Source organism: Excalfactoria chinensis, chromosome 20 (assembly GCF_039878825.1).
Source record: "Excalfactoria chinensis isolate bCotChi1 chromosome 20, bCotChi1.hap2, whole genome shotgun sequence".
In the NCBI taxonomy this organism is placed as follows: Eukaryota; Metazoa; Chordata; class Aves; order Galliformes; family Phasianidae; genus Excalfactoria; species Excalfactoria chinensis.
Genome location: NC_092844.1, coordinates 340,524 through 364,299, shown reverse-complemented (window position 1 = coordinate 364,299; position 23,776 = coordinate 340,524). Strand labels below are relative to the sequence as shown.

Here is a 23,776-nt window from a genome sequence, read left to right as displayed (position 1 = left end):
ACTGATTTGCTTCTTTGCTAAAAGCATGAGCTCCCGTGGCAGTTCCTGCCAGGTTAAGTGGCGACAGAACATCCAAAGTTGAATTGCAGTTTGGAGGCTCTGACCTGGTAGGACAGAGACCAGAGTGACTTCGGGTTTTCTGCTCAGCACATAATGTTTTCAGGAGATTTGGCCAAAAATGTATCAAATTGTAGGGGCTTGTCCGTTACTGAGGAGGTACTGAGGAAGAATTTACCTGCAGTTGTCAGCCATTTCTCTGTGGTCGTGAACCATTTTTTTTTAAACTCCTGTATGCAGTTTTTTCCATCTGCTCTGCTAGTGACCATTTCCACCCCCATTACTAAAAGCCATGCACATAACATTCCATCCACCTCCCCACCCCAAAACAAATGCAAGACTGGCCGCTCCTGAGCTACTCTTGCATTTTGTTTTGGCCTTGGTTTACTTTATTATTATTATTATTATTATTCATTTATTTTTAACATTCTTTTTTGGTGGTGAGGGGAGGGCGCAGGGGGCAGAGGAAGGTGGCAGGATGGCTCTGCCACCCACACGTGGCCTCGTCGTCCCACTGTGGTGATGCTGCCAGGGCAGCTGGAGCTCCTTCCATGCAGTCTCTGCATCCCAGGGCCATTGGCAATTGCACGGCTCAGGCTTTTCTGTTCCTCCCAGAACAGCTGCCTTTGCAATCCCAACTGGCTTCACGTGTTGTCCCCATTACCTTCCTAGCGCCGCTGCTGTTGGCTAGTGGGAATGTCAAGGTGCAGCTCCAGCAGGGGGAAGGAGAATGAAATCTGAGTTGTCTGACGCTGCCGCAGATGACCCGTTAGGTGATGGCAGCGCCAGCTGCCTGTTGTACATCTGCCAAAGCCCACACTAGTGTTTGTGCCATCCAGCAATGGCTCTTTCCAGATAGGTGCTCCCTGTGCCAGACCACCAGCAGCAGATAGTGGCCGTGCCCAGGTGTGTGCAGTGCTGCCGCCAGGTTTCCCCACCAAGCTGTCCTTCCATCCTGCAGCCCTCAGAAGAGCAAAGCGTCTGTTTGAATCTGAGCCAGCAGTGACTACAGTTTGTTCTGTTGCTTACAGCTGCTAATAGGAATGAATCCTGTCAACCTGAATTGTTTTCTTAAAAAAACAACAAAAAAAAAACCCAAAAATTAAAAAAAAAAAAATCAATAGCCAGTGGTGACCAGTGCAAATAGATCAGGGTGTTTTTCACTAACTTTTGAGGTTTTGTTTTTATTTGTCTATATTTTTTTTTCTTCTAACACATTGCTGTTCACGCTGGCATAGTCCCTGGCTTCCTAAGGTGTAAGCATCAGTTCTTGTTGAGAACAAATCTTTCCTGCAGAACAGTGATAAGAGAGGCTTTTTGGCCCTCAGATTAAGCAGCACAAGGCTTTTGTACCCCATTATGCTCATTTTAGTGCTTCTAAAACACATCTGATGCATTTATTTTTCACTGACATATAGCAGGACGTGCAGCCCCACCAGAAAGGCCCCTCTCAGCCTTTCCAGGGTCAGCGCTATTCCTTCTTCTCAAACACCCAACGTAGTTTGAGGAGTTCCTCCTGAGGAACAGGGACCCAAAGTGCATCCATCTCCACTAGGCTCCCATAAGCCAGTGTTTCCTGTGGCAGCCTCTGGTCAGCAGGTCTTTGAAGAGCTGAGAATCTTTTGTGTTTTTTCTTATCTAGAAAGATGAGGGATATGGTTCAGGAGTGCCTGCTGGGAGTGGGGATGTCATTGGGTGAATCAGTGCAGGTGATTCCGTGTGAGCTCTCACAGTAGTCACTGCGTGTGCGTTTCCTCATTTCTGAAGGTTTCCACCTTTCCACCCTGATGTTTCAGTGAAGGTAGAGGGAGTGTATGAACACTGATATTGGAGACCGCTTCTTGGAGACATGGGGAACGAGTGATCAGAATGTTTATTAGGGAGAAAATCAGCTGGACCAGTGAATATTTAAACTTGCCTTTCATATTTAATGCTACTGAAATAGCAGGGATGTAGGGCTGGAAGTCATTCCCACTCCACTTATTCTGAGAAAAAAATCTCTTGTACAGGAGTCAGTAGTTAGCAGCCAGTTTTGATTGCTTTTCTCGTTAGTCCTTTTCTACTGCGGGATCCATGGCAGCCCTCAGGGTCCCAGCAGGGGCAGCAAAGGGATGTGGGGCACCTCTGCACAGTGCTGGGCAGAGGAACATCACAGTGGGACCCAGTCTCATTGCTCCCTTTAATTGTTGGAGCTGTCACCCGTAGGTGTACCTGTTCTCATCTGATAATTCTGCTGGTTATGCTGCGAATTAAGAGCTGAAGTACCTAACTTGGCTTCTGAAAGAGGATTCCTTGTCATCTTTATTTATATTTTCCATTTCTTGCATTCATTTTTATTTCTATTTTAACAACCTATTACTTATTGGAAAATGCTTTAATGTTGACCGAGCATGTTAAATTCTGAATGCTTTCCTCCCTGTGTAACCCAGGCGGGTGGGAAGCGATGTGCCCCATGCTTGGGGCTGGGGGCCCTCCCATTCCTGGTGCCAGCAGTGCCTTCGGATGGGGGTGACAACCCCTCCCCATACAGACTGGGGAGCAGCTCCGAGGCCAGCTGCTTTTGCCATTTGACTTCACTGTAAACTGCTGAAAGCCTTCACTGCTGCTGCTTTGAGTTTTTCCCCAGGCAGGGTAATGAATGCCTGCACTGCCCCAGGGCACCTCTAAACGACTGGCAGCTTTGGCTGTTTGTCCGCCAGCTCCACAGCAGCACACACTCCACTCCCGGTAGCAGTGTTCACCCGTTCTATCTCAGTACCTGTCTGTCACCGTCCTGCAGCAGAGCTTTGACTGTTTGTGGTTTTCCTTGTGGGTTTATTTTTGCATAGAGTGTGACATTTTGGTTTCGTTGTGGTGTTTCTGACTCTTTGTGCCTTTCCTTTTGTGTTTGTTTCTCCCGCCTTTCCCCAGTTTGCAGCGGGGCCTCGACCTGCCCATCACCAGGTACAGTACCCCGCCCCTTCATTACCATCCTAAACTAATCTGCTGGGGGAGGGGGTGGTCAAAGGCTGTCACCCACTAACCTGGGGCGGAGGCCAGCTTTGGAGCCCCATTCTTAGCTGCTAGCACCCGCATAACCCCGCTAACAAGCTGCCTGCGATGCGGAGTAACACATAGCTCCAGTTTGGTGTCACTGCAGTCATTAACCACCCCACTTACACCATTTCCATAGGAATGGAGAACATGTAGAGGTTGCCAGGTATGTGTGAGATTTGCTTGCCTTTCTGAGTCGCTAGGAGCTCGTGTTTCTCAAAGCGCCCAGTGCATGACGTTGCCTGAGCTGAAGACTTCGACGTGAGCTGGGCATTCATGTCTTTCTGAAAATCCTACTTTTTAAACTCAGAAATTCAAATTTCATTCATTCCTTGTGTATATTCCTGGTTTTCTGTTATCCTTACACTGCACAGTGGGTTTTTTTCCCCTCAGTATGTGAAATCCAGACGTTAGGAATCATTGTAGTATTCCTGCTGTATGACTTGGGTATCTTTAGGAATCGCTTGGCTAAGAAGAACAAAAATAAGGAACAGTTCTAGAAGTCAAGGGGAGCACTTGTTGGTAGGGAGGACAAAATGGCAGAGGAATATGGACAGTCACACAGCTCTGTTTTGACCTGTCTGAAGTTGCCTTCTCCATCAGCTCCAACGTGGTCTGTGCCAAAGCTCTTTGTTGGTGTGTCTGGGGACCGGTTTTATTCCCCGTTGTAGCTTTATTGGGGACAGAGGTGGCCTGAGCCACCTGGATGTGTGGGACAGCCAAGTAGGGGCACAGTGGTGTGGGAAGGCTCTCCCACCTTGGTCATTTCCATGTCATTCTTCCTTCTCCTTCCTTGAAAAGAACCCATCGGTTTGCACCATGTTAACGGAATAAAAATAATTGGGTTAACTCTCGCAATGTTGGGACAGGCTTACGTCACAAAAGGTGTGTTCCAGGAGAGCTGTAGTTGTCACATCACTCCTGCTGGTCTGAGGGTCTTGGTGCTACAGCAGTGCATGCCTTTGGGACAGCAGGTAAGAGGGAAACACTGATCAGCTTTGTGCTGTGTGCCTCAGTGAGCAGCAGGCAGGCATGCACCCTTCCAGATCAGGGCAAAAAAAAAAAAGGCTTGAAGAGTAGAACAAGGTGTTTTCTGGACTTACTTGCAGGCAAACATCATGAGAGAGAGAGAAATGATTTTTTGCATGGTAAGGGATTGCATTGACAGCGGTGGAGGAATGTTTGCAAGGATTATTGTGCAACATGCAGAATGACAGAGTATCTTGTTTAGGTATTGTCCTTCATCTCTGTGTTGATATTATATGATAATGCGTGGTGGGAGTCTTCTGTCACCCTGATATTGGCTGGAAGAGCAGCACTGCCACACACACAGAGTCCAGGAGGGTCCTGCAGCACAGAAGGCATGACTTTCAAAGGCAGTTGGTGGGGCAGTTGGAGGAGAGAGCATGGCTGGACCTGGTTCTTACAAAGCAAGACTGGCAGGGGACATGAAGGTTGGGGGTAGCCTTGGATGCACGTGACTGTGGGATGGTGAAGTTCAGGATCTTTCAAGGAAGAAACAAGGCAATAAGTAAGATTGCAATCCTGGGCTTCAGGAGAGCCAACTCTGACCTCTTCAGGGTCTGCTTGGAGGTATCGCATCAGTTAGAATGTTGGAAGGTAAGGTGTTCGTTGACACTCGAGCACCATTTCGTCCAAGCTTAAGATCTTTGCATCCCTGTGAGTAAGAAATCAGGCAAAGGTGGTAGAAGACCCATGTGGATGTGCAGTTCGCTCATGGAAAAACTTGAGCAGAAGAAGAAAGTTTATGGAGTGTGGAAAAAGTCTTTAGCTGCCTTGGAGGAATATAAGAACATTGCTAGGGCATTGCGGTGAGGAATGTTAAGGTGCACTTGGAATTAAATCTGGCGAGGGAGGTCAAGGACATGAGGAAGGGCTTTGTTAGGTATGTCAGTAGCAAAAGGAAGACCAGGGACAATGTGGGCCTGCTGCTGAATTAATGGGTGCCCTGGTAACAAGGGCACTGAGAAAGTAGAAATACTGAAGATTTTTCTTCATCTTTGCTTTGGTCTTTTCTGCTGAAACTGGCACTCAGGAATTGCAGACCCTGGAGATAAGTGGGAGTCTGGAGGAAGGAAGATTTCCCCTTGGTTGAGGAGGATCTGGTCAGAGGTCATTGAGGCAGACTTGACACATGCAAATCCATGGGCTCTGACTGGCTGCAATCATGAGCGTTGAGGGAGCTGACAGAATGATTGCTGAACTGCTCTCTGTCATCTCTGAAATGTCGTGGGCAGTAGGAGGTGTGCCTGAAGACTGATGGAAATCCACCATCACTCCAGTCTTCGGAAAAGGCAAGAAAGAGGAGCCAGGCAACTCTGGGTGTCATCCTTACCTCCATCCCTGGGGAGGTGATGGAACGGCTTATTGTGGGTGTCGTCTCCAAGCAAGTGGAAGAGAAGAAATATCAAGAGTAGTCAACATGAATTCAGCAACGGGAAATCATCCTTGACCATGATGTCATGGCCGGCTGAGTAGACAAGAGGAGAGCAATGAATGCTAACTTAATTTCAGCAAGCCTTTCAACACTGTTTCCCTTAACATCCTCATAGGCAAGCTTGGGTAGTGTGGAAAATATAAATGGACTGTGAGGTGGGTTGAGAATAGACTGACTGGCAGAGCTCAGAGGACTGTGATCAGTGGCATGGAATCTAGCTGGAGGTGTGTAGCTGGTGATGTTCCCTGGTGGTCAGCACAGGATTTAGTCAAGTTCAGCGTCTTCATCAGTGACCTGGATGAAGGGATAGATGCACCCTCTGCAAGTTTACCATGATACAAAGCTGAGAGGAGTGGCTGACACACCAGAAGGCTGTGCTGCCATTCATCAAGTCCTGGACAGACTGGAGAGTTGGGCAGAGAGGACCCTGATAAAGGTTCAGCAAGAGCAAGTGTAGAGTCACACACCTGGGGAGGAACAACTGCAGGCACCAGTGCAGACTCGGGGCTGTGCTGCTGGAGAGGAGCTGAGAAGAGAAGGACTTTGGTGTCCTGGTGGCCAACAGGGTGACCATGAGCCAGCAATGTGCCCTGGTGGCCAAAAAGGCCAATGGGACCCTTGGGTGCATTGCATAGAGTGTGGTCAGCAGGGCGAGGGAGGTTCTCCTCCCCTCTGCTCTGCCCTGGGGAGGACACATGGAGCACTGGGCCCAATGCTGGGCTGCCCAGTTCAAGGCAGGCAGGGAACTGCTGGGGAGAGCCCAGGGCTGCAGAGAGATCAGGGCCTGGAGCATCTCCTGTATGAGGAAAGGCTGAGAGCCCTGAGGCTGTTCAGTGTGGGGAGGAGAAGGCTGGGAGGGGATCTGAGCAACACTTAGGAACACCTGCAGGGCAGGAGGCAAGTGGATGGGACCAGGCTCTTTTTGGTGGTGCCCAGCAACAGGATGAGGGGCAACAAGCACAAAGTGGAACCAAGAGTTCCATATGAATGTCAGAAAAAATTTTCTTATTTTGGAGGTGTCAGAGTCCTGGAACAGGCTGCCCAGAGAGGTTGGGGGAGTCTCCTTCTCTGGTGATATTCACAGCTTACCTGGAAGCTTTCCTGGGCATCCTGCTCCAGGGAATTAGCAGGTGATCTCCAAAGGTCCCTTCCAACCCTTATGATTCTGTGATGTTTGTCAATCAATAGTTATTTCGCAGGTTGATACTAATACAAACTGTGAGCTGTTAATAAATCTTCTAATGATTACCAAATTGGTGGAAGCAGAATCTGGAAGAGAAAGCTCTGTGGTGAGGCAGGTTGGCCAGCTGGGCTCACTGATGGCAGTGCAGCACCCTGCTGTCACAACTGGGGATAAGGCTTTCTTTGGGCTCAGCTGTGACCCTGCCACCAGTTAGCATTTGTGTTAAGTGTTTTCCTGACTTGAGCACCCCGTAACTTTTAATCCCAACCTCGGTCATTGCCCATCATGCATGGGGGTGGAGAAAGGGATTTTTGCTACCTACCTGTGCAGAGGAGTGACAGCTGTTGGGGTGAACTCATTGTAGAGCCAACATGAAGAGGAATTTGAGTCTGATGTAAATTATTCTTGTTCGTGAACTGGGAAAATGTAGCATGGTGAAATAGAGAAACGTTATGGAATATGAGCAGCAGACTTGGAGGCTGATTTTGTACCCTAAAAACCCTTAAGTGCATCTCCCACAGTGGTGTTGCTGTGTGTTATGGCAGTGTAACATGTTCTTGTAGGAAAGCAGCAACACAACGAAGTTTGTAACAATCTGTGTGATGCCATTCACACAACGAAGTTTGTAACAATCTGTGTGATGCCATTCATATGCTTGTTATCGATCCTGCGTCTTTTGCAGCCAAGGGATGGATTACTCCTTAATATTATTTCTTGTAATTATTAAATCTTTGGAGTCCTCAAATTAGCACAGTTCAAGCATCTGAAGGTGGTACGGGCAGCAGTCTCGTCTTGGTCAGGGGTGCTCCAATGGCCCCAAGCTAGCCAGTGCTATAGGTGGTGTCATCGAAGCCTGTGTGACAGAAAGTATTAAGATGAGATTTAAGATGCTGTGCTGAGTGAATAGCGGCTGAAGTCCAATGGAAACAACTGCAGTGTTTCTGAGTAAAAGTTAAATGTGCGTAACTGATCCTCGCTGCTGGTAACACAGCTGTGGAGGCACGGCTGGGAGGCCTGGCATTCTAGCAGGGAGCAGATGGGTGCCATTGAGTGTTCTGCAGTGGTATTTTTACGTCTGTTGTCCACTTGTACAGCCCAGGGGATGCTGCTCTGGGGCTGGGATTGGAAATCCTGCATCCTGCTGTGTGCATGTAGTGTCCCTGTTTGTGTTCTTCCTGTTGGTGTGAGGCTATTGGGTCACCTTGTTGCTTTTGATCCTCACAACTGGGAATAGCAGTTTTCTTTGGAGTTAGAGTCCAAAAACGCAGAATAATCTTTAATTTGGGAACCAACTTCAGGAGCACGTGGAATATTCTAGAATGGATGCTTCGAAGAAGCCGGTATAATTAAAAACAGAAATCAGTGTAAGTATAAACTCAAAGGTTGTATGGCTATAATTGTATCTGAGATAAGTTTACTAGCTGTGGCAGGCTGGTTTAGTTTGAGGTTGCAGTTGTAGCTCATTGCAGTTCTATTTGCAGTTATGTGAGTTCTTCTGAGTGTGGCTTATGCAGCAGAAGGCATTGGCTGTGTGCTGCGTTACAGAGCCTTGCAGTGCTAAGAAGTCAGAGATTTGCTCCTGGAGTTTGTTTGGTCACAGGGGATGAACTTTTTGGTGGCTTATGGCCAGCAGGTTGAGCTTTGCTTTTACTGCCTTTCTCTCCATGGACCCACTGCAGCTTCCAGCCTCACTGCTCAGCTGTCTGAGCGGCGCCCAGCGCTCTGCTGTCCCCAGGAGCTGAACTGCTCAGTGGAGCTTTCAGAGCATTTCCCTGGGAGTGAGGACTGAGAAATCTGGAGTCGATAGAAAATCAGTTAAGATGCAGTGGAGGTTTATCAGGAGGTTGGCCCTTGCTTTGATCATTGATTTGCTGGCTTGCAAACCTGGTGTCTCTTGCAGCAGCCCTTTGGCAGGCAGTGCCTGGGACCACAGGGTTGTATGTAGGAGGAAAATTAAAGCGGAAGGTGCTTAATAAGAGAGTATCGGGATGTCTATAAGGACCGATTAGGTAAGTGGCAGAGTAGTGCTGAGAAGGGTAGGCAGGAGGTTCGTGGTGGATTTCCTTCGTTGGTCACCCTGGCACGAAGAGCAGGTAATGTCTGCAGCAAACCTAATGAGTACAAGGTTGGGAAGTACAGGCAGCGTAGGGAGCCTGTGTGAGAAGGGCCACTACTGTGGAAGCAAGGTATAATTCAGCACTGCAGAAAGCAAGTCGTCACACTTCTGTGCCAAGGGAAATACCAAGCATCAGCTGGGACCGCCTGTGTGATGCCATTGTTACATGAGCAAGTATCCAGTTGGAACTGGGACTTATTACTGCTGCGTTAGGAAATAGTTGCACAACCCTATCTGAGATATGTGTGTGATCATCCTTATTTTCCAGAAAGATTTCCTTGGGCAGGTACAAGGAGAGCTGCTGAATTGAGCAAGCAGGCTGGAAGAGTTGAGCCAGCAGAGGTGGACAGATGAGGGATGAGACAGGGACTTGAGGACCACGGCTCAGTTCTTTTCTGCTTGCTTGTTGACTGGAGAGTGTTTTGCACTAATTTGACCATCGCTGAGATACAGCAGGGCTTTTTGAAGGCGGTGGTCCAGGAAGGTCAGAAGCACCAGGGCACCTTCATTCTGGCCGTGTGGGTGCTGTGTACTCTGGGCCAAGTGCTATGCTTTCTGGAAGAAAGAGGGGCAGAATGTCTGTTTTTAACCTCCTGCCATCTCCTGTAGGATACCATTAGCGTTACCTGAAAACAGTGTCTATGTGGGCTCCTCTTTGACCTTTCAGGACAAATCTTTTAGCAAACCAAATTGGTGTAGTAAAATACTTCTGTGAATGACTCTGAATATTGCAAGTTTAGCTTCAAAGGGTCATAAGAAAGGAGAAAGGATCAAGAAGTCTGACAGTGCAGTGTTTGGGCAGTAAAACCCATAAACAAACAGTGCTCTGAAATCTGATTTTCTTGTGTGCTTTAATTTGACTTACAGGACCTGGAATAACTTCAAGTAATTCAGTCTTTGCTGGAGACCTCTGTGGCTGGCCCTTCCACATCCTCCAGTTGTCTTGTTTGGAATAACAGATCTGCTTCTTTTCTTTCTGTATCCTCTTCCTAGAAGTAATGAGAACCTTATTTTTTTTCCTTCCTCTCTGGATCCAAGCTCCCTCTGTGATGGTGTGGGCAGTGTTGTGGGAGAGGTTGTTGGTTTGCTTGCTTAACCCCAGGTTTCCTTGCTGGAGGTTCTTTTTCTGCCATAGAGCATCTCTGCACTCCCCCGATGTTACCGAGTGCTCGATGGAAGGGCAGTCCTGCCTACCACCACCCAACTTGGTGTACGGAGCGTGCTTTCATTCCATCTGCCAAGACAGGAAGGAGAGCTGGCTTGTGTTCCACAAGGAGCAGATTTTCCAGCATGTCTCCTCTACCCCTTGTGTTTCATGCCCTGCCAGAGGCAGAAAGTCAGAGCTATCCCATAAGCGGCACTTTCCATTACTGTCAGGTTTTCCTCTGCCATTTCAGTGCTGTGTTACCAGCAGGCCCCTGACATGTGTGCAGGAGTGTGGGATGTCACCCGTGTGCCCCACTGCAGGATTCCCAGCTTCTGTCCTGCTGCTGGGGAGCATCTGTCTCCACCACCTTCACTCTAGATGGATGCAGAACCATGGTGGCTATTGCCTTCTCCTCTCTCCCTCTCTTCCCTTCCCTTCCTCTCCGTTCCTCTCTCCATAAGGAGAGTAGGAATAATCCCTACTGCACTCTGGCTTTCCCAGAGTTCTGCAGCCTGATCACAGCATAGCAATGGTCATTGCTCAGCAGTTGGCAGTGGATGAAGAAGGGACATGATTTCATTCATTCCCAAAGCTTGGGTACAGGCCCTTCCAAGGCATTCCTCCTGATGGTTCTGCACGTTTATAAGTAGCTTTGAGAGCAGTGAAGAGAAGCAGCAATGAAAGAAAATACTTTAGAATTCTTTCTGCACTTTTTGATGTCTTCAGGGATCGAGGAATTGTAGAATTCAGTTAATCTCACTACAAATTTAGCATATATCGTGGTAGTGGTTCCCCTGCATCTATAGAGCCATGCAGCTGTGTCAGTGGAGGAGCAGTGCAGCGTTGCTCTTCCCCTTCTCTTCCTGCGCCCTCACTTCCCTTGTAGCTGCCTTCTGTCTGGGTCTCACAGAGCACAGTGATGGTTCTTCACCCAGGCTCACAGAGTTGGACGTAAGGCATTGTGCTCACCTTAACTGTGTCTGGATTTCTGCAGCAGGGAGTGGCTTTTCTGGAGACGTGGTTTGGTATGGGAGCACTGTAGGTATCATAGAGCGCTCAGGAGCACCAGAACGACCACTTCAATTTCATTGTCATGTCATGTAGAGACATCACAGCTTTCTTCCGCCCTACCCTGTTCTCTCTGAATGCCGAGGCAGACAAGCCCAGCTCATGCTTTCCATCAGTTATTAGCAATAATCCATCAAAAATTAGCAATCACCATCAAAAATTTTCCATCAAAAATTAGCAATTACCCTCTCTTTTTTTTTGGTTCTCTCCATTCATGATGCAGTTACTCACAGACTATTTGCATTAATACACTTCCATCAGTCAGCTGTCTTCAGTGTGATGTACAATGACCTAATTTTATTATTGTTATTTTTTATGCTTAGCAATTAAATACGTGGCATTTCTTATCCTTCCAGTCTGGATGCAGAAGTGGAGACCAAAGCCATGATCTGAGCATGTGTTACTGCTTTATCTACTTTGTCTACTGAAAGAGACCAGAAAGGAGAAATGTTTAACTTAAGAGCAGAGTAAATACAGAGTCTTTGTGTGGCATCACAATTCCTACAGTTAATTATAGGGTTTCTTTTCTTTATTATTAATTTTTGTACTTCCGTATGAAACTTTTCAAGAGGAGTTTCTGCCCCTGATGTGGGGTTCTGGTAGGACAGTCCTGCACCAGTTCAGTGTCCTTCTTGCTGTTTGTGTAAGAGCTCAGTCACAGTGGGGCAGAAAGATGGAGCTGCGTACAGTTAGGGTGCATGTTAAATCCTATTCCTTCCTATTGATCTGTAAGCTGTTCCATTGGCTTTCTTTCTGTTTCCTGCTGCTTTCTTGCTTCGTTATTGAAGGGAGGATTCAGACCTATACAGGTAATTTTAACTCCTGGTTCTGCATGGCATAAGTGTCTCTTTATCACTTGCATCATTATTCTGTTAGTGAATGCCTGACTGTCTGCATACCTTACCAACTGGGTCTGAGGGTTGCCAAGGCTCACAGCTGGAGCAAGGGCTGCTGTGAATGCTCCATCCCGGGATGCCGATGCCTTTCTCAGTGCTTCCAAGTCGAGACCTGAGCACGTTCCAGTGGGTTCCTTGGTTTCCTGGACCTGTTCTCTTGTTTGGGGCATCACTTCATGCAAACATGGTAGAGGAGTTTGGTGCTACCTGGAAGAGGTTGCCATCCTTCTGGAAACAGAGCACAAGACAAGTCCTATGGCTTGCTTTGCATGAGGCATCTCTGGCCTCAGTAAAGCCAGGGCTTCACCTCTTCTGGAGCTAGATTGGAACAGCTGCCTTGATCTTTGATTTCCTGATTAAGGTGGCTTTTGGCAGTCAGCCCAACTTATACAAGTACATCTGACAGAAATCACGTTTCTGATAGTTGCTGTGAAAGTCGGGGTGTATAATTCAGTAGATGCAAACTAATAGCTAGATGTAAAGTATCACACCTGGCAAAAATCGAAGGTGTGAGCATGAACTTGTTGTTTACAAATAGTCAGAAATTGTCCTGCTGTTTTCTGAATGCGTGGCAACCCTTTGGAAGTAGTACTGAATGGCAATATTGTCTGCCTTTATAATGGTGCTGCCCATCCTTCCTCAGAAGGACTGACCGACTCTTTGTTCTCTCCTCTCTCCTCCCCCTCTCCCTTCCCTGCCCCAGTTTTTTCAGAGGCCTCAGATCCAGCCTCCACGAGCCACCATCCAGAACAGCAGCCCTTCCATCCGTCCTGGTGCACAAACACCAACCGCAGTGTATCAGACCAACCAACACATCATGATGGTTAATCACCTGCCGATGCCGTATCCCATGCCTCAGGCACCCCAGTACTGTATACCACAGGTACAGATACCTTTCCCAGGCACTTTAGAAGCAACCTTTGCACTGTCTGGATTTTCTCCGTGCCTGCTGCAGCATCGGGAGAGAGAGAGATGTAACATTCATTGTGGATTTAGATGCCAACCTTCTCCTTTATCTGCTCATCTGAGCATGGACGAATTAGGAATAAATTATCACTCTAGTTTTTGAGGTCCTTTCAGAACCAGTGTGAAATCAAACTCCTGGAAAATGCCATAGGAATATCTAAACTGACATAACAGCTCTGAAGACCTCGGGCTTTATGAAAATGCAGTATTAGTGAAAGCAGGGGAGGGACTTGCCTTTGTAAAGAAGTTTGACAACCTCATCTTCATTGATTTTGGAGGGTTCTGCAACATTTCCTTCATGCAGCAGCATGCCGTCCCCTAACTCTTTGTAATCAGGTGGTTATGTTTTTCCTCCTAGTATCGCCACAGTGGCCCGCCCTACGTCGGGCCCCCCCAGCAGTACCCTGTGCAGCCGCCGGGGCCGGGCCCCTTCTATCCAGGACCGGGTCCTGGAGAATTCCCCAACGCCTACGGTGAGTTCTGCTGGGGGATTTCCTGGGTGTGTTTTCTGCACTTGTCAAGCTGCAGATTTTGGATACCAAACTGGATTAGCATTTGTTTGAACTTTAAATAGCTGCTCGATTTGGTTGTGTCACAGCCCTTATTATTCACTCCTGAAAAAAGGACAGTAACGGGGTTTTGTTTGTATGAATTCTCAAGGAAAGGCTGCAGCTCATAGAACTGCCCACAGTCACACATGAACAAGAATAGTGGCTGGCTATTATTCCCTGCTAAATAATCATTATTGATTAAGGTGTTGTCAATACATCCCACAGCCCTGGTTTCCTCCAAGTTGTGCCCTCCATGTGTGCACAGCAAGAGGGGGTTTAACATCTTTGGTTCCCATGTTCCTTGTTTGGTATTTAGAAAGGGAGAAGGGCAAGCCCTGTGCCTTACCTGCTCTCTGCTGCCGTGAGGTGCATGGTTGGCCTGTGCTGTGTGCTGTGGCTGTTTACACGTGGTGCTGAGTGTGTGTGACACCATTCCTCAGGCTGTGAGGCTCAGAGCCACAGCACAAAGCAGAGGGGCATGCTTCTTCATCCCCGAACAGCTCACAGCTGCCTCTCTTCTGGCTCCCCGCATGCAGATGGGTGAGTGTCTGTCTGTCCCGTGGCACCTCTTCCTTTGGCAGAGGTCTTCTGTACACACGTAGTTCAGCCCTTTGTCATTTCTAGCATGCTGCCATATGTGATACATACCGCACTTGCAGCGCAGTCCCCTCCCAGACTTTCTGCAGGATCTTAGAGCACAGACAAACCAGCTCTGTTGGAATGACTGCATCAATCAGTGTCTTGCAGTAATGTGTATCACTGTTATTACCTTTGATTTATTTACCTTGCCTTGCCCACTTCTAAGAACCCTGGGAAACCCCAGGATGGTCCAACAAGCTCTTCCCTTGGAGCTGCAGCAATGGGGCCTGCTCTCAACTGTTGCTTTCCAGCTGACAGCTTGAGGAATGCATCCTTTGAAGCTGCAGATCAGATTGTGCAGGGTTGGGTTCACTGGCTTTTGTGAGTTTCTCCACTTGCTTGAGATAGCAGTAACCTCCTGTTCTGGTTACAGCAGTCACAAAGATGTCAGAAGTACAGTGCAGATTTTCATTCCCATTTAAAGGTTAGGTCAGATGAAGAATAAATCAAGGTCCTTTGGGGGGGGGTGAAAACAAGTGCCCATCCAGCATCCATGGAAGAACAGATAACAGCCCTGCATTGCACATTGGCCTTTTGTCTGGTATGTGGGCAGGAGACAGCTCTGCCGTGACACTCCTGTTTGTTGGGCACTTCTGGAGAGAACCTGTTCTCTGTGAGCCAGTCTCACTGCATAAAGAAAATGCAGTTGTGTTGGATGTCAGGCGTGCAGTCAGCAATGCAGTGTTATTTTGGAGTGCTGTCTGTGGCCATGCTTCTTTGCCTCACCAAGCAGAGGAGCCCAAGGGGGCACATTTGCTTTTCCTGCTCTACGGATTTCAGCAGCCACTGAGGCGCATGCTAAGCCCTCACGTGAAGAAGTGGCCTCATCTGTCTCGCTGGAACAGCAGCTCTCATTTAGTGGAAGTGGGGAAGGGCAAAACAGACTGGTTTGCAGCTGAAAGTTGTGTTTGTCAAAAGAAGGGCAGGAGGAAAAGGTGGGCAAAAAGGTGGGAAACAGCTTCACCTCTTGTGCTTGCTGTTGTTTCGTTGACAAATGAGCTGAATCTCTCACTCATTTCTGTGCTGTCCTTCCCCAGGAACACCTTTCTATCCGAGTCAGCCGGTGTATCAGTCAGCGCCCATCATAGTGCCTACGCAGCAGCAGCAGCCTCCACCAGCAAAAAGAGAGAAAAAAACGGTAAGGGTACCTCTATGACAGTGCGTTGTCTGTGGGCACTGTCCTGCTGCTAAGGCTGAAGGAAGTGGGTGAGGGCTTGAGCTGAAACCTGAGCTTTATCTTCAGAGAGGCTGACTCTTCCCTCTCACACCCACACTATGTTAGCACCGCGCAGCACTGACTTTGTTTCAGTTTGCCTTTCTGTGCTGTGTTCTGTAACGTCACAGCTGGATGGGAAGCAGCACACTTCTGCAGCTCATGGGATCCTACAGGTTGCACACTGATACTTCATTCCACATGACCTGACGAATTCCCACCCAGAGTGACTGACAGGGCTTCAGGTGTTGGTTGAGTGCTCAGTCAGTGTGTTCTCAGGTGTTTGGTTTTGGATCACATGCTCCATCTCAATATGGAAGAGGAAAACCCAAAGGCTTTCCACTGTCCCAGCAGCTGGGCTGCCAAGGCCACTGCGTCTCCTGTTGGTTTTCTGTAGCTGAACTGCTGTCCAGCTTTCACTAAGCTTATTTTCCAAATATAGAGACCATAGATGCACAGTAAGGCATGTAGTTCTTCTTAAAGTTGTGCCGCGCTTGCTTTAGATCTAAGGGAATTTGAAGAGGTGTGTATATTTGATGACCATTTCGATTGAATCAGGTTTTAAGATGAGGGGATGACATACCATGCATTTCAGGTTGTAGTGGTCCTGCAGAGCATCAGCTCAGTCCAGAGCATCTCACGCTGAGTGTGATGGCAGCATGTCCTGCCCATGCGCCCCAGGGACAGCGTGCGAGGGCAGACTCACTCTAACTCTTTCTTTGTTCCAAACTGTAGATCCGGATCCGGGATCCGAACCAGGGGGGCAAAGATATAACAGAAGAAATAATGTCCGGTGGGGGCAGCAGGAACCCAACGCCACCCATCGTCAGACCCACCTCCACTCCAACCCCACCTCAGGTAACAGCATCACGGTATGGCTTCGCCCTTTGTTAGAGCTGCTTCTTTATCTTCCATCCTGACCAGAAACACCTGATGGTCTTTCCCTAAGTTGTCCATGTACTTAAGGATTTTTTTCCTCAAGTTTGGTCATTTTTAGCAGCCCTCACCCTGTGACATCCTGCAGTGCTGCTGGCAGTCCCTCCCTTTGTGTGTGTCAGCAGCAGTGGTTGGAGCTGGTGAAGGCTTTGGGGAGGACATGGTGTTTCCACTACTGACTCGTGCCCCCCATGGGTCATGCCTGTGGTTGGCGGTACATCTTAGATCCTATTACTTTCCACACTAAAGCCTTCCTGCTTGAGTCTTGCTTTAGGGTGCTACAGTGACAGTAACTCAGGCCATTTCTCATGGAATTTCCAAATCTGGTCTTGGTGTGTTCAGCCTCTAAAAAGAAAGAAACAAACCAACAAAACCGAACCAACACAAGAGGCATTTTTCTGACCTAAGAAAAAGCACAAATATCCCAAACTGTCATTTTCCATAGTTCATAAGTCCCTGGAAACATTCTGTTCTGAACCCTTTGGAGACTCTATCACCTGAGAGGTCTGTGTGCTGTGGCCAACAATTAAGCTGATTGGAAATCTGGAGCTGTTGGGTCCTTTCCAGACCAGGAGAGCAGTGCAGATGGGCAGCGCTGCCATGAGCACTCGTCCACCTTGACGTGGACCCAGAAAAGTGGAAGTGTGGACAAGCTGCAAACAGCCATTTCAGAGTGCTTATGGGTGGTGCAGCTAATGTGGGCACTCAGCAGGTCGCTTCTGCATTCATAAATCTATTTTAAGGTACTACCGTTAAGTCAAACAGGACAAAATAAATGCTTCTCAAGAGGAGGTTCATAAGCCTGGATTTCTTATCAGCTGTCATTTGTATGCAGAGCGCAATGGTGATGTCCAATCATCTGCTCTAAGCAAGGTATGCAAATACTTCATTGTTTCATAGCCAGGCTTCATTTTGATTAGCTTCTTGGAGCCACTTTTGTTAATGACAGAAGAGCTCTGAAATAGAGCTCACCGGTGAAAGTTCATTTGTGCAACACAACTGAAAATTGAAGCCCACTCAAACCAGGAAATTCAAAGTTACTGTCCCAGCAGCATCTGTAATTTCTGTTAAGCAAGTGTGTTCTGACCTGCTTGGAGGCAGTAGCTGAAGAAGTTGGAAAGGGGAGTCCCAGGGAAGGGAACAGATGGCCAGAGCTTCTTTTGAGGGAAGTGCATTCAGCATGGATTTCTGACAGTGTGTCTGGAAGGAGCTGCACAGCCATGTGCTGGGCACTCTGCTCTGTCAGGTCGGGTCCTGCAGGAGGAGGATCCTTCTCAGCTGTGTGACCTGCTGCTCCTGCAGTTTGTTTCTGAGCGCAGGAGGCATCAAGCTCCCTCTGCACTGACGTCTCTCCTCTTTTCTCCCTGCCTCTTGGTTTTCCTTTTTCCCCCATACTCTTCTCATCTACCCCCTTCCCTGCTTGCATTTGCATTACCAGTTTTTCTCTTCTCATGTTCACTGCTGCCCTGTTTTGTCCTTCCTCCCATAGCAGCTGCCCAGCCAGGTCCCTGAGCCCAGCTCTGCTCTCTATGGGCCACTGGAGAGCACCCACCTCACCGCCGGCACCCCTGGCCCTGCGGCCATCGCCCCAAAGCAAGGTTGGTCATCGGATATTTCCTTTGCCGTTATTTTTAGTCATTTTTCTCCTTTCTTGTTGCAGTTGGAATATTTTTGGCAGAGAGAAGCAGGGTGGCATTCAGCAGCAATAGAAGGGGAGGGGCCGTCTCTTCCTCCAGTGGAACATGGAACAATGTGTTTCTAAGGGCATTAACTGAAATTTGCTGATGTGAAACTGCTTAACAAAAAATGGTGTTAAAGCTTATATGTCCTCAACATTATTCCAGAGCAGTGAGAAGTGTGAAGCTCCTCACCCACGTGCCGCCCTTCAAAAACAAGTGTACATCAGGAAAGGGCTCTTAGCAGAGAGGATTGGCATCTCTGCTGCCATTCATCATCCATAGCAGAGCATCCCAGGGATGCCCAGAGAGCTCTGGCCTGCAGGCGCAGGAGGGAGTAATTAGAAAAACTCTGATTGGGCCAGGAGTCTCAGAAGTGGCTCATCAAACCAGGGCACAGACGGAAAAAATTTCCTGAAGTGATTGTATTTCATTCTTACCCCTCAGAATGCATGTTTGAAGGGGGGTCTTCAGCTGTCTCTATGAAGAGGAGATGTCAGAGGAGGGCAGGTGCTGTGCACCAGGTCCCTCGGTGACACATTAGGGCCATTGAAAGCCTCACTGAGTGGTGTGCGTGGTGCAGGACTGCCACTGTGTGTAGCAGCACAGCTGGCACTGCTGTTGGCAGCCTTTAGAATCCTTGGACTTTCTCTACAAGATGAGCAGTCCACGCTCTGCGCTCGCAGCATTTGCAGCTGTCATTGGCTGTAAGGCTGTGCAGGTCATGCAGGGATGCAGTCAAGCAGAGCTGCGGGCTGCGGCACCCTGGCAGCACCATGTGGGCAAGCAGTGTGCAGTGCTGTCGGTGCCCCTGATGTGTGTGTATCACCGGCACTGCAGTGTGCTCTGGTGAGCAGCAGCAGCTCTGCCACACAAATATCTGCGCTGGGACAAAGGGTGGAAAAATGGCAGCAAGCCCAGCGATTATTTTTGGATAACTGTGGAGCTGGAATGGATTCCCATGTCCAGCAGGATCTCACCCACCGCTCACTGCTTCACCCAGCACCCCGCTGCCTCCCCTTGGCACACTGAGGGAAGGTAAGCGGGATGAATCAGTGCACGTGAGTGGCTCCCATGCTGTTGTTCAGCCTTCCCAGCTGTGTGTTGGTCTGTATGACTGTTTCTGTGGTCGCTGGTGGATGGGAATCCTCACCAGGCCTCATTGGAGATTTGGTCTCCAAGGAAAGATGTGCTTCTCCTCAGCCAGGTTTGCTCCTGGCTCTGAAATTCCCCTCTGGTTCTGTCACTGAATTTTGCACACACAGTCCTTCCCGCATGAGGTGCAGGTTGACGGCTGTGTGTTTGGACTACCGCTTTCCAGATACAGCTCTGTGACTCTTGCTGTGTTTTTACCTTGCAGAATGTTTTTTCTGGGATCTTCAAATGTTGGTTTTTGGTTGTTTTGTTTTTTTTTCTGAGCAATCACATTTATCTCTGGGGAGAGAATTCCCAGGCAGTGTTTATAGCGAGCTGTAAATGTCAGGAATGCTCCACGAGTTCTCTGCAGCCACGTTCCAGAATTGGAGGTGACACATTTTCTTCTCTAAACCAATTCTGGGTCGTTTCACTGAGCCTTCAGAATCCAAATCCAGCCTTCCTGAGCCTTTGGACCGCAAACACGTGGGGGTAGCGGTGCTGTTTGATGGCATCTGTGCTTCACCTGCCTTCACTTTCTTTGGAAAAGATATCTCCTCTTGACTGAAATTTAGAACAAAAATGGGATTATGTCCTTCAGTCCGTTGTGCTGGGGGGTGCTGGAGCTTAGAACTGACAAGTCCAGAAGAAGCTGAATGTGTCTCACATAGTGGTAATGATGTGATGCATGGCAGCCGTAAAGCACAGCCCGTCACCAGCTGTGGGGCAGCATCCCCTGGCACTGCTGTCCAGAGCTGTGGCTGCCTCATTCCTGGAGGTGTCCCAGACTGTGGATGGGCCCTGGGCAGCCTGAGCTGGTGGGGGCTGCCAGCCCATGGTAGGAGTGGGGCTGGATGGGCTTTTAAGGCCCCTTCCAAACCTCAGCTGGGCAGCTCTCGGTGCTACAGCCCCATATAGCTCTGCGACGAAACCCAACTCAGGTGTATTTTTGTCGTCTTTGGAGTTCGTGGAGCAGGGGAGCTGGGGCCAGGAGGGCAACTACAGTGGGAAATGGCGTTCTGTTTGTAACATTGTCTTCTGTTTTCCTTTCCCAGAAGAGAAGCCAAAACCAGACCCAGTATTAAAGCCGTCTTCTCCTGTGCTCCGGGCAGAGCCTGCAGCAGAGAATCAGGAGCCGGCCATGCCTGTGGCTGAGCCCACCCCGCCACACACCCCACCGGCCCCCACTGTGGCCCAATCTCCACCCCCTGCCCCGCTCACAGCCGCTGCCACCGCCGCTCCTGCTAAACCCTCACCTGCTGCCACCCCCGAGGAGAGATGTGAAGTCGCTTCCCCCAAGGAGGAGGTGATGCCTCTCCCCAGCGCCGTGCCCTGCTTGGACACGTCAGACCCTGTGCCTGCAGAGGAGCCCCGTGGAGAGACGTGCCAGGAGCCAGGCAGTGCCGCAGCACCTGGTGACGTTCTGGTGACTGTTAGCATCAGCTCGATTAACGAATTGAATGGAGTGAATGAGAGCGTTGCTGCTGCAGAGAGTGGGGCTGACGTGGCTGCAGGGGACGCCGTGCTGCTCGCCACTGACACGCAAGAACCAGCGGCAGCTCCCGGGGACCTGGGCACGGCTCCGCTCCCCAGCACACCCTGTGTAGCCCCATCCCCACCGCCTGCTCCAGCTGCCAGCCCTCCTCCTCCTCCTCCTCCTCCTCCTGCTACTCTGACCAGTGCAGCCCCTTCCCCACCGCTGCCTCCCAGTGCCCCTCACGCTCAGGGAGATGTGGAGGGAGAGGAGGGTACAAGGACTGCTCCTAGCGATGAGCTGACAGATATGGAAAAGAAGGAAGAGATGGAGGCAGACGGGCAACCAGAGGAGAGCATGGAGGCTGCAAGCTTGAGCTCTAACAAGAGTCCTGTCCCAGGTGAGTGCTTGGCAGCATGGGGCGTGCAGCAGAGCCAAAGGAAGGGCTTTTTGCGGTTCTTCTATCAGGTGTTCTCATTTTGTATCTGACCCTGGGAAGTCTGATTCTGCCTCATGGCCATTGCTTTGATCACAGAATGCTAAGCTTTCTTTGCAGAGACAGAACCGTGGGTAATTGTTCATAATAGAGGTAGCCAGCTTTGCACGTGCATCCTGGGGTTGGCATCTGTTGGCCAATACATGGGCTTTCACAACTGAGAAAGGAGAATTTCTCAAGTCATGTAAAGCATCGGTGGAACAGGCTGGTGCTTCAGGGAGAGTGAAACACTCCCAGGTTGGGTTTGTACTCTGCCTCTCCTGTCAGCAAATGTTGTTGGTCAGGTGGAAGTGGTAAAGAAAGGAAGGTGCTTTTCCACAATATTTGCTGGAAACCAAAGGCTTGAGCAGCAAATCCATCTGCTGTAAGCTGCAATCACAAAATCAGTTCTGTTTACACTGTTAAATATGCATGTGTGCTTGTGTCAGAATTTAAGCTGCTAACACTGGCAACAAATTACGAGCCTGTTGGGTTAATAGTTTTGTATCTTAATATGCTGCGTGGTTTCTTTTGCCCTTCCTAGGAAAAAGATGATTAGAGTAAATCACTGCAGATCCTAGAGATACTATATGGTATTTTCTTTGAATCGGTTGTCCAGGGAAATTAATGAGCAGTGGAGCTGCTAACCTGCTTTAAAATCATAAACCCATCTCACGAGAACTGGGCTGCTGGAGCAGGAGGTGCTCTGCTGGGGGTGCTGCTGTGGTTGGCCTGATAAGGGCTGTGGGTGGTGGTTACCTGTTATGATGCACCTGCTGAGAAATGCCTCACCAGGACATCACCTCCCGAAACTCTCTGGTTTCTGAGGTTCTCTTTTGCCCTGCTCGATCCTTGCAGCACTGGTTGTAAACTCCTAGCTGTCAGAAGGGCCGTTTGGAGCTCCAGCAAGCAGCTGTGGAACAGTTATCTTGTTCTAATGTTGCTTGGGTGATTTTGTTAGCACTGCATTGAAACAAAGCCTGTGCAAGGCTGCGGCTGCTCAGCCACCCTGCATGGTTAATGCCACCGTGCAGGAGGGAAGCGCGTTGCTCATGTTCTAATGGATGCATACTTGTCCTGCAGCCTCAACTGCTGTAACTGCACCAAAGACGTGGAAGAAACCAAAAGAGCGGACCCAGGGCACTGAGGAGCTGACAGAGGTGGAGGCGGAGGTGAGGCAGCACAGCGCTGCTGTTTCTGTATTCAGTGATAAAGTTGCTGTCTTCAAAGGGTGTTTCAGACACACTGCTTCCTCCATCTCGCAAGGATCCAAGGCAGAGTTTTTGGGGAACATTTCCCAGAACTGTGATATTCCCCGGCATCTCTTAGAGCAGTGCCTTTTGGCTGTTCCCAGGCCTTGAAGCTCCAAGTTTTCTTCATTCTTGCCTTACTGAACGCTCCTAGCATTTCAGAATGTGGAGTCTTTAATGCTGTCCCAAGGGGAAATGGGTTTAAACCCTTTAAATGTTCACCATCTGGGGGTCCCAGGGGCACTCTGGTGGCATTTGGGACATTCTTTTGCCGCACAGTGATGTCATTGTGATGTCATGGCCATGGAATGACTATCTGATGGAGGAGCTGGGAAGGAAAAAGCTGACGTCTGTGCAAAGCCATCACGCCTGCACTTAGACAGATTGGGGGCATCACCTGTGCTGCCATTCTGGTAGGGGTGGCGCGGGGAGAAGCTCTTTATTTTTTGTCTTGCGTAAAACTGGCAATAGAACTTATCAGACAGGGCGAGGGAACTGTAACCAGTTCAGAACATGCACTGTGCTGGTGTGGGTATGTGGAGTGGCACTGGCTGAGCTGCCTCTGCAGGTTCTTTCTGCATGTTCCCCCATCAGTGCTGGAGAAATCCCATCTCTGCACCCTTTGGTATTTACACCAGTGCTAAAGCAGAACATCATGCCATTTTAACTTGCAAACGTGCTAAAAGTGTGAAAGGATGCAGTGCTTGGTAGGTTGGGAGGAGAGAGTATCAAGAGCCTTTCCTGGAGCACCCCAGGGTCCTTTTGCCTTTTGTTTAATGGTTGCAGTGTCCCTGTGTGAATTCAGAGTAAGGCTGTATTCTCAGAGAGCTCTAAAATTAAGAGCAAGAGTGTCAGTAAATGGTGTGGTCAGGCTGTGTGTTGGTATGGATCTGCGCAGCACGTGTGGGAAGGGTTAGGGTTAGGATTAGGGGTAGGGTTAATAGAAGACGCACACACATGGCTGTTAGGCTGCGTGGGTGAATGGGGAGCCATCTGCAGGTGTTGGGCTCTGCAGGGGTTCTGACATCACCTCTGTGTTTGTGTCTGCTTCAGCCTGAAGTAGAAGAGGAACTTTCCAGTGACAAAGTACTTGAATCTGAACAGGATAACATGAGCCATGGGTTTCATCTGGAGAGAGACCCCTCTGAACTTAAAAAAGTGAAACCTGTGGAAGAGAATGGGGAGCAGGAGGCAGAACCTGTCCGTAATGGTGCTGAGAGCATGTCGGAGGGAGAGGGGACCGACGTGACCTCAGGCTGCACGGAGGGCTCTGCCGAAGGGCCTGCGCTGCAGTACAAGCCAGGTAAGCACGCTCTGGGCTGCTGCACTGGGATTCACAAACCAACAGGCTCATAGAAGCTGCACCTAAGCAGGCACTGTTTCTAAGTAAGCGCTGTGAAAGTTCTGACTGAGTGCTACATGAGAGTGTGGGTGTATCGTGTGGATTTAGTTACCTGGCCAAACAGATCTCTGAAATTGTAAGGAAAGGGAAAGAGGGGAATGC

At 49.2% G+C, this 23,776-nt stretch overlaps 1 protein-coding gene across 12 annotated transcripts in view; it reads left to right on the top strand.

Moving 5' to 3' along the window:
* EIF4G3 (eukaryotic translation initiation factor 4 gamma 3) overlaps positions 1 to 23,776 on the top strand; it is a 90,705-nt gene that overhangs the window by 36,667 nt on the left and 30,262 nt on the right. For 4 of the 12 annotated variants that reach the window (XM_072354068.1, XM_072354073.1, XM_072354066.1 and 1 more), the window contains 10 exons: positions 2,968 to 3,000; positions 11,851 to 11,871; positions 12,662 to 12,841; positions 13,283 to 13,397; positions 15,152 to 15,252; positions 16,063 to 16,185; positions 17,753 to 17,861; positions 20,129 to 20,947; positions 22,106 to 22,194; positions 23,326 to 23,575. In XM_072354068.1, coding sequence (XP_072210169.1) covers positions 2,968 to 3,000; positions 11,851 to 11,871; positions 12,662 to 12,841; positions 13,283 to 13,397; positions 15,152 to 15,252; positions 16,063 to 16,185; positions 17,753 to 17,861; positions 20,129 to 20,947; positions 22,106 to 22,194; positions 23,326 to 23,575 — 1,840 coding nt within the window. The remainder of the gene's footprint in view (positions 1 to 2,967; positions 3,001 to 11,850; positions 11,872 to 12,661; positions 12,842 to 13,282; positions 13,398 to 15,151; positions 15,253 to 16,062; positions 16,186 to 17,752; positions 17,862 to 20,128; positions 20,948 to 22,105; positions 22,195 to 23,325; positions 23,576 to 23,776) is intronic. The other 8 variants (XM_072354075.1, XM_072354071.1, XM_072354074.1 and 5 more) reach the window with 6 other exon arrangements.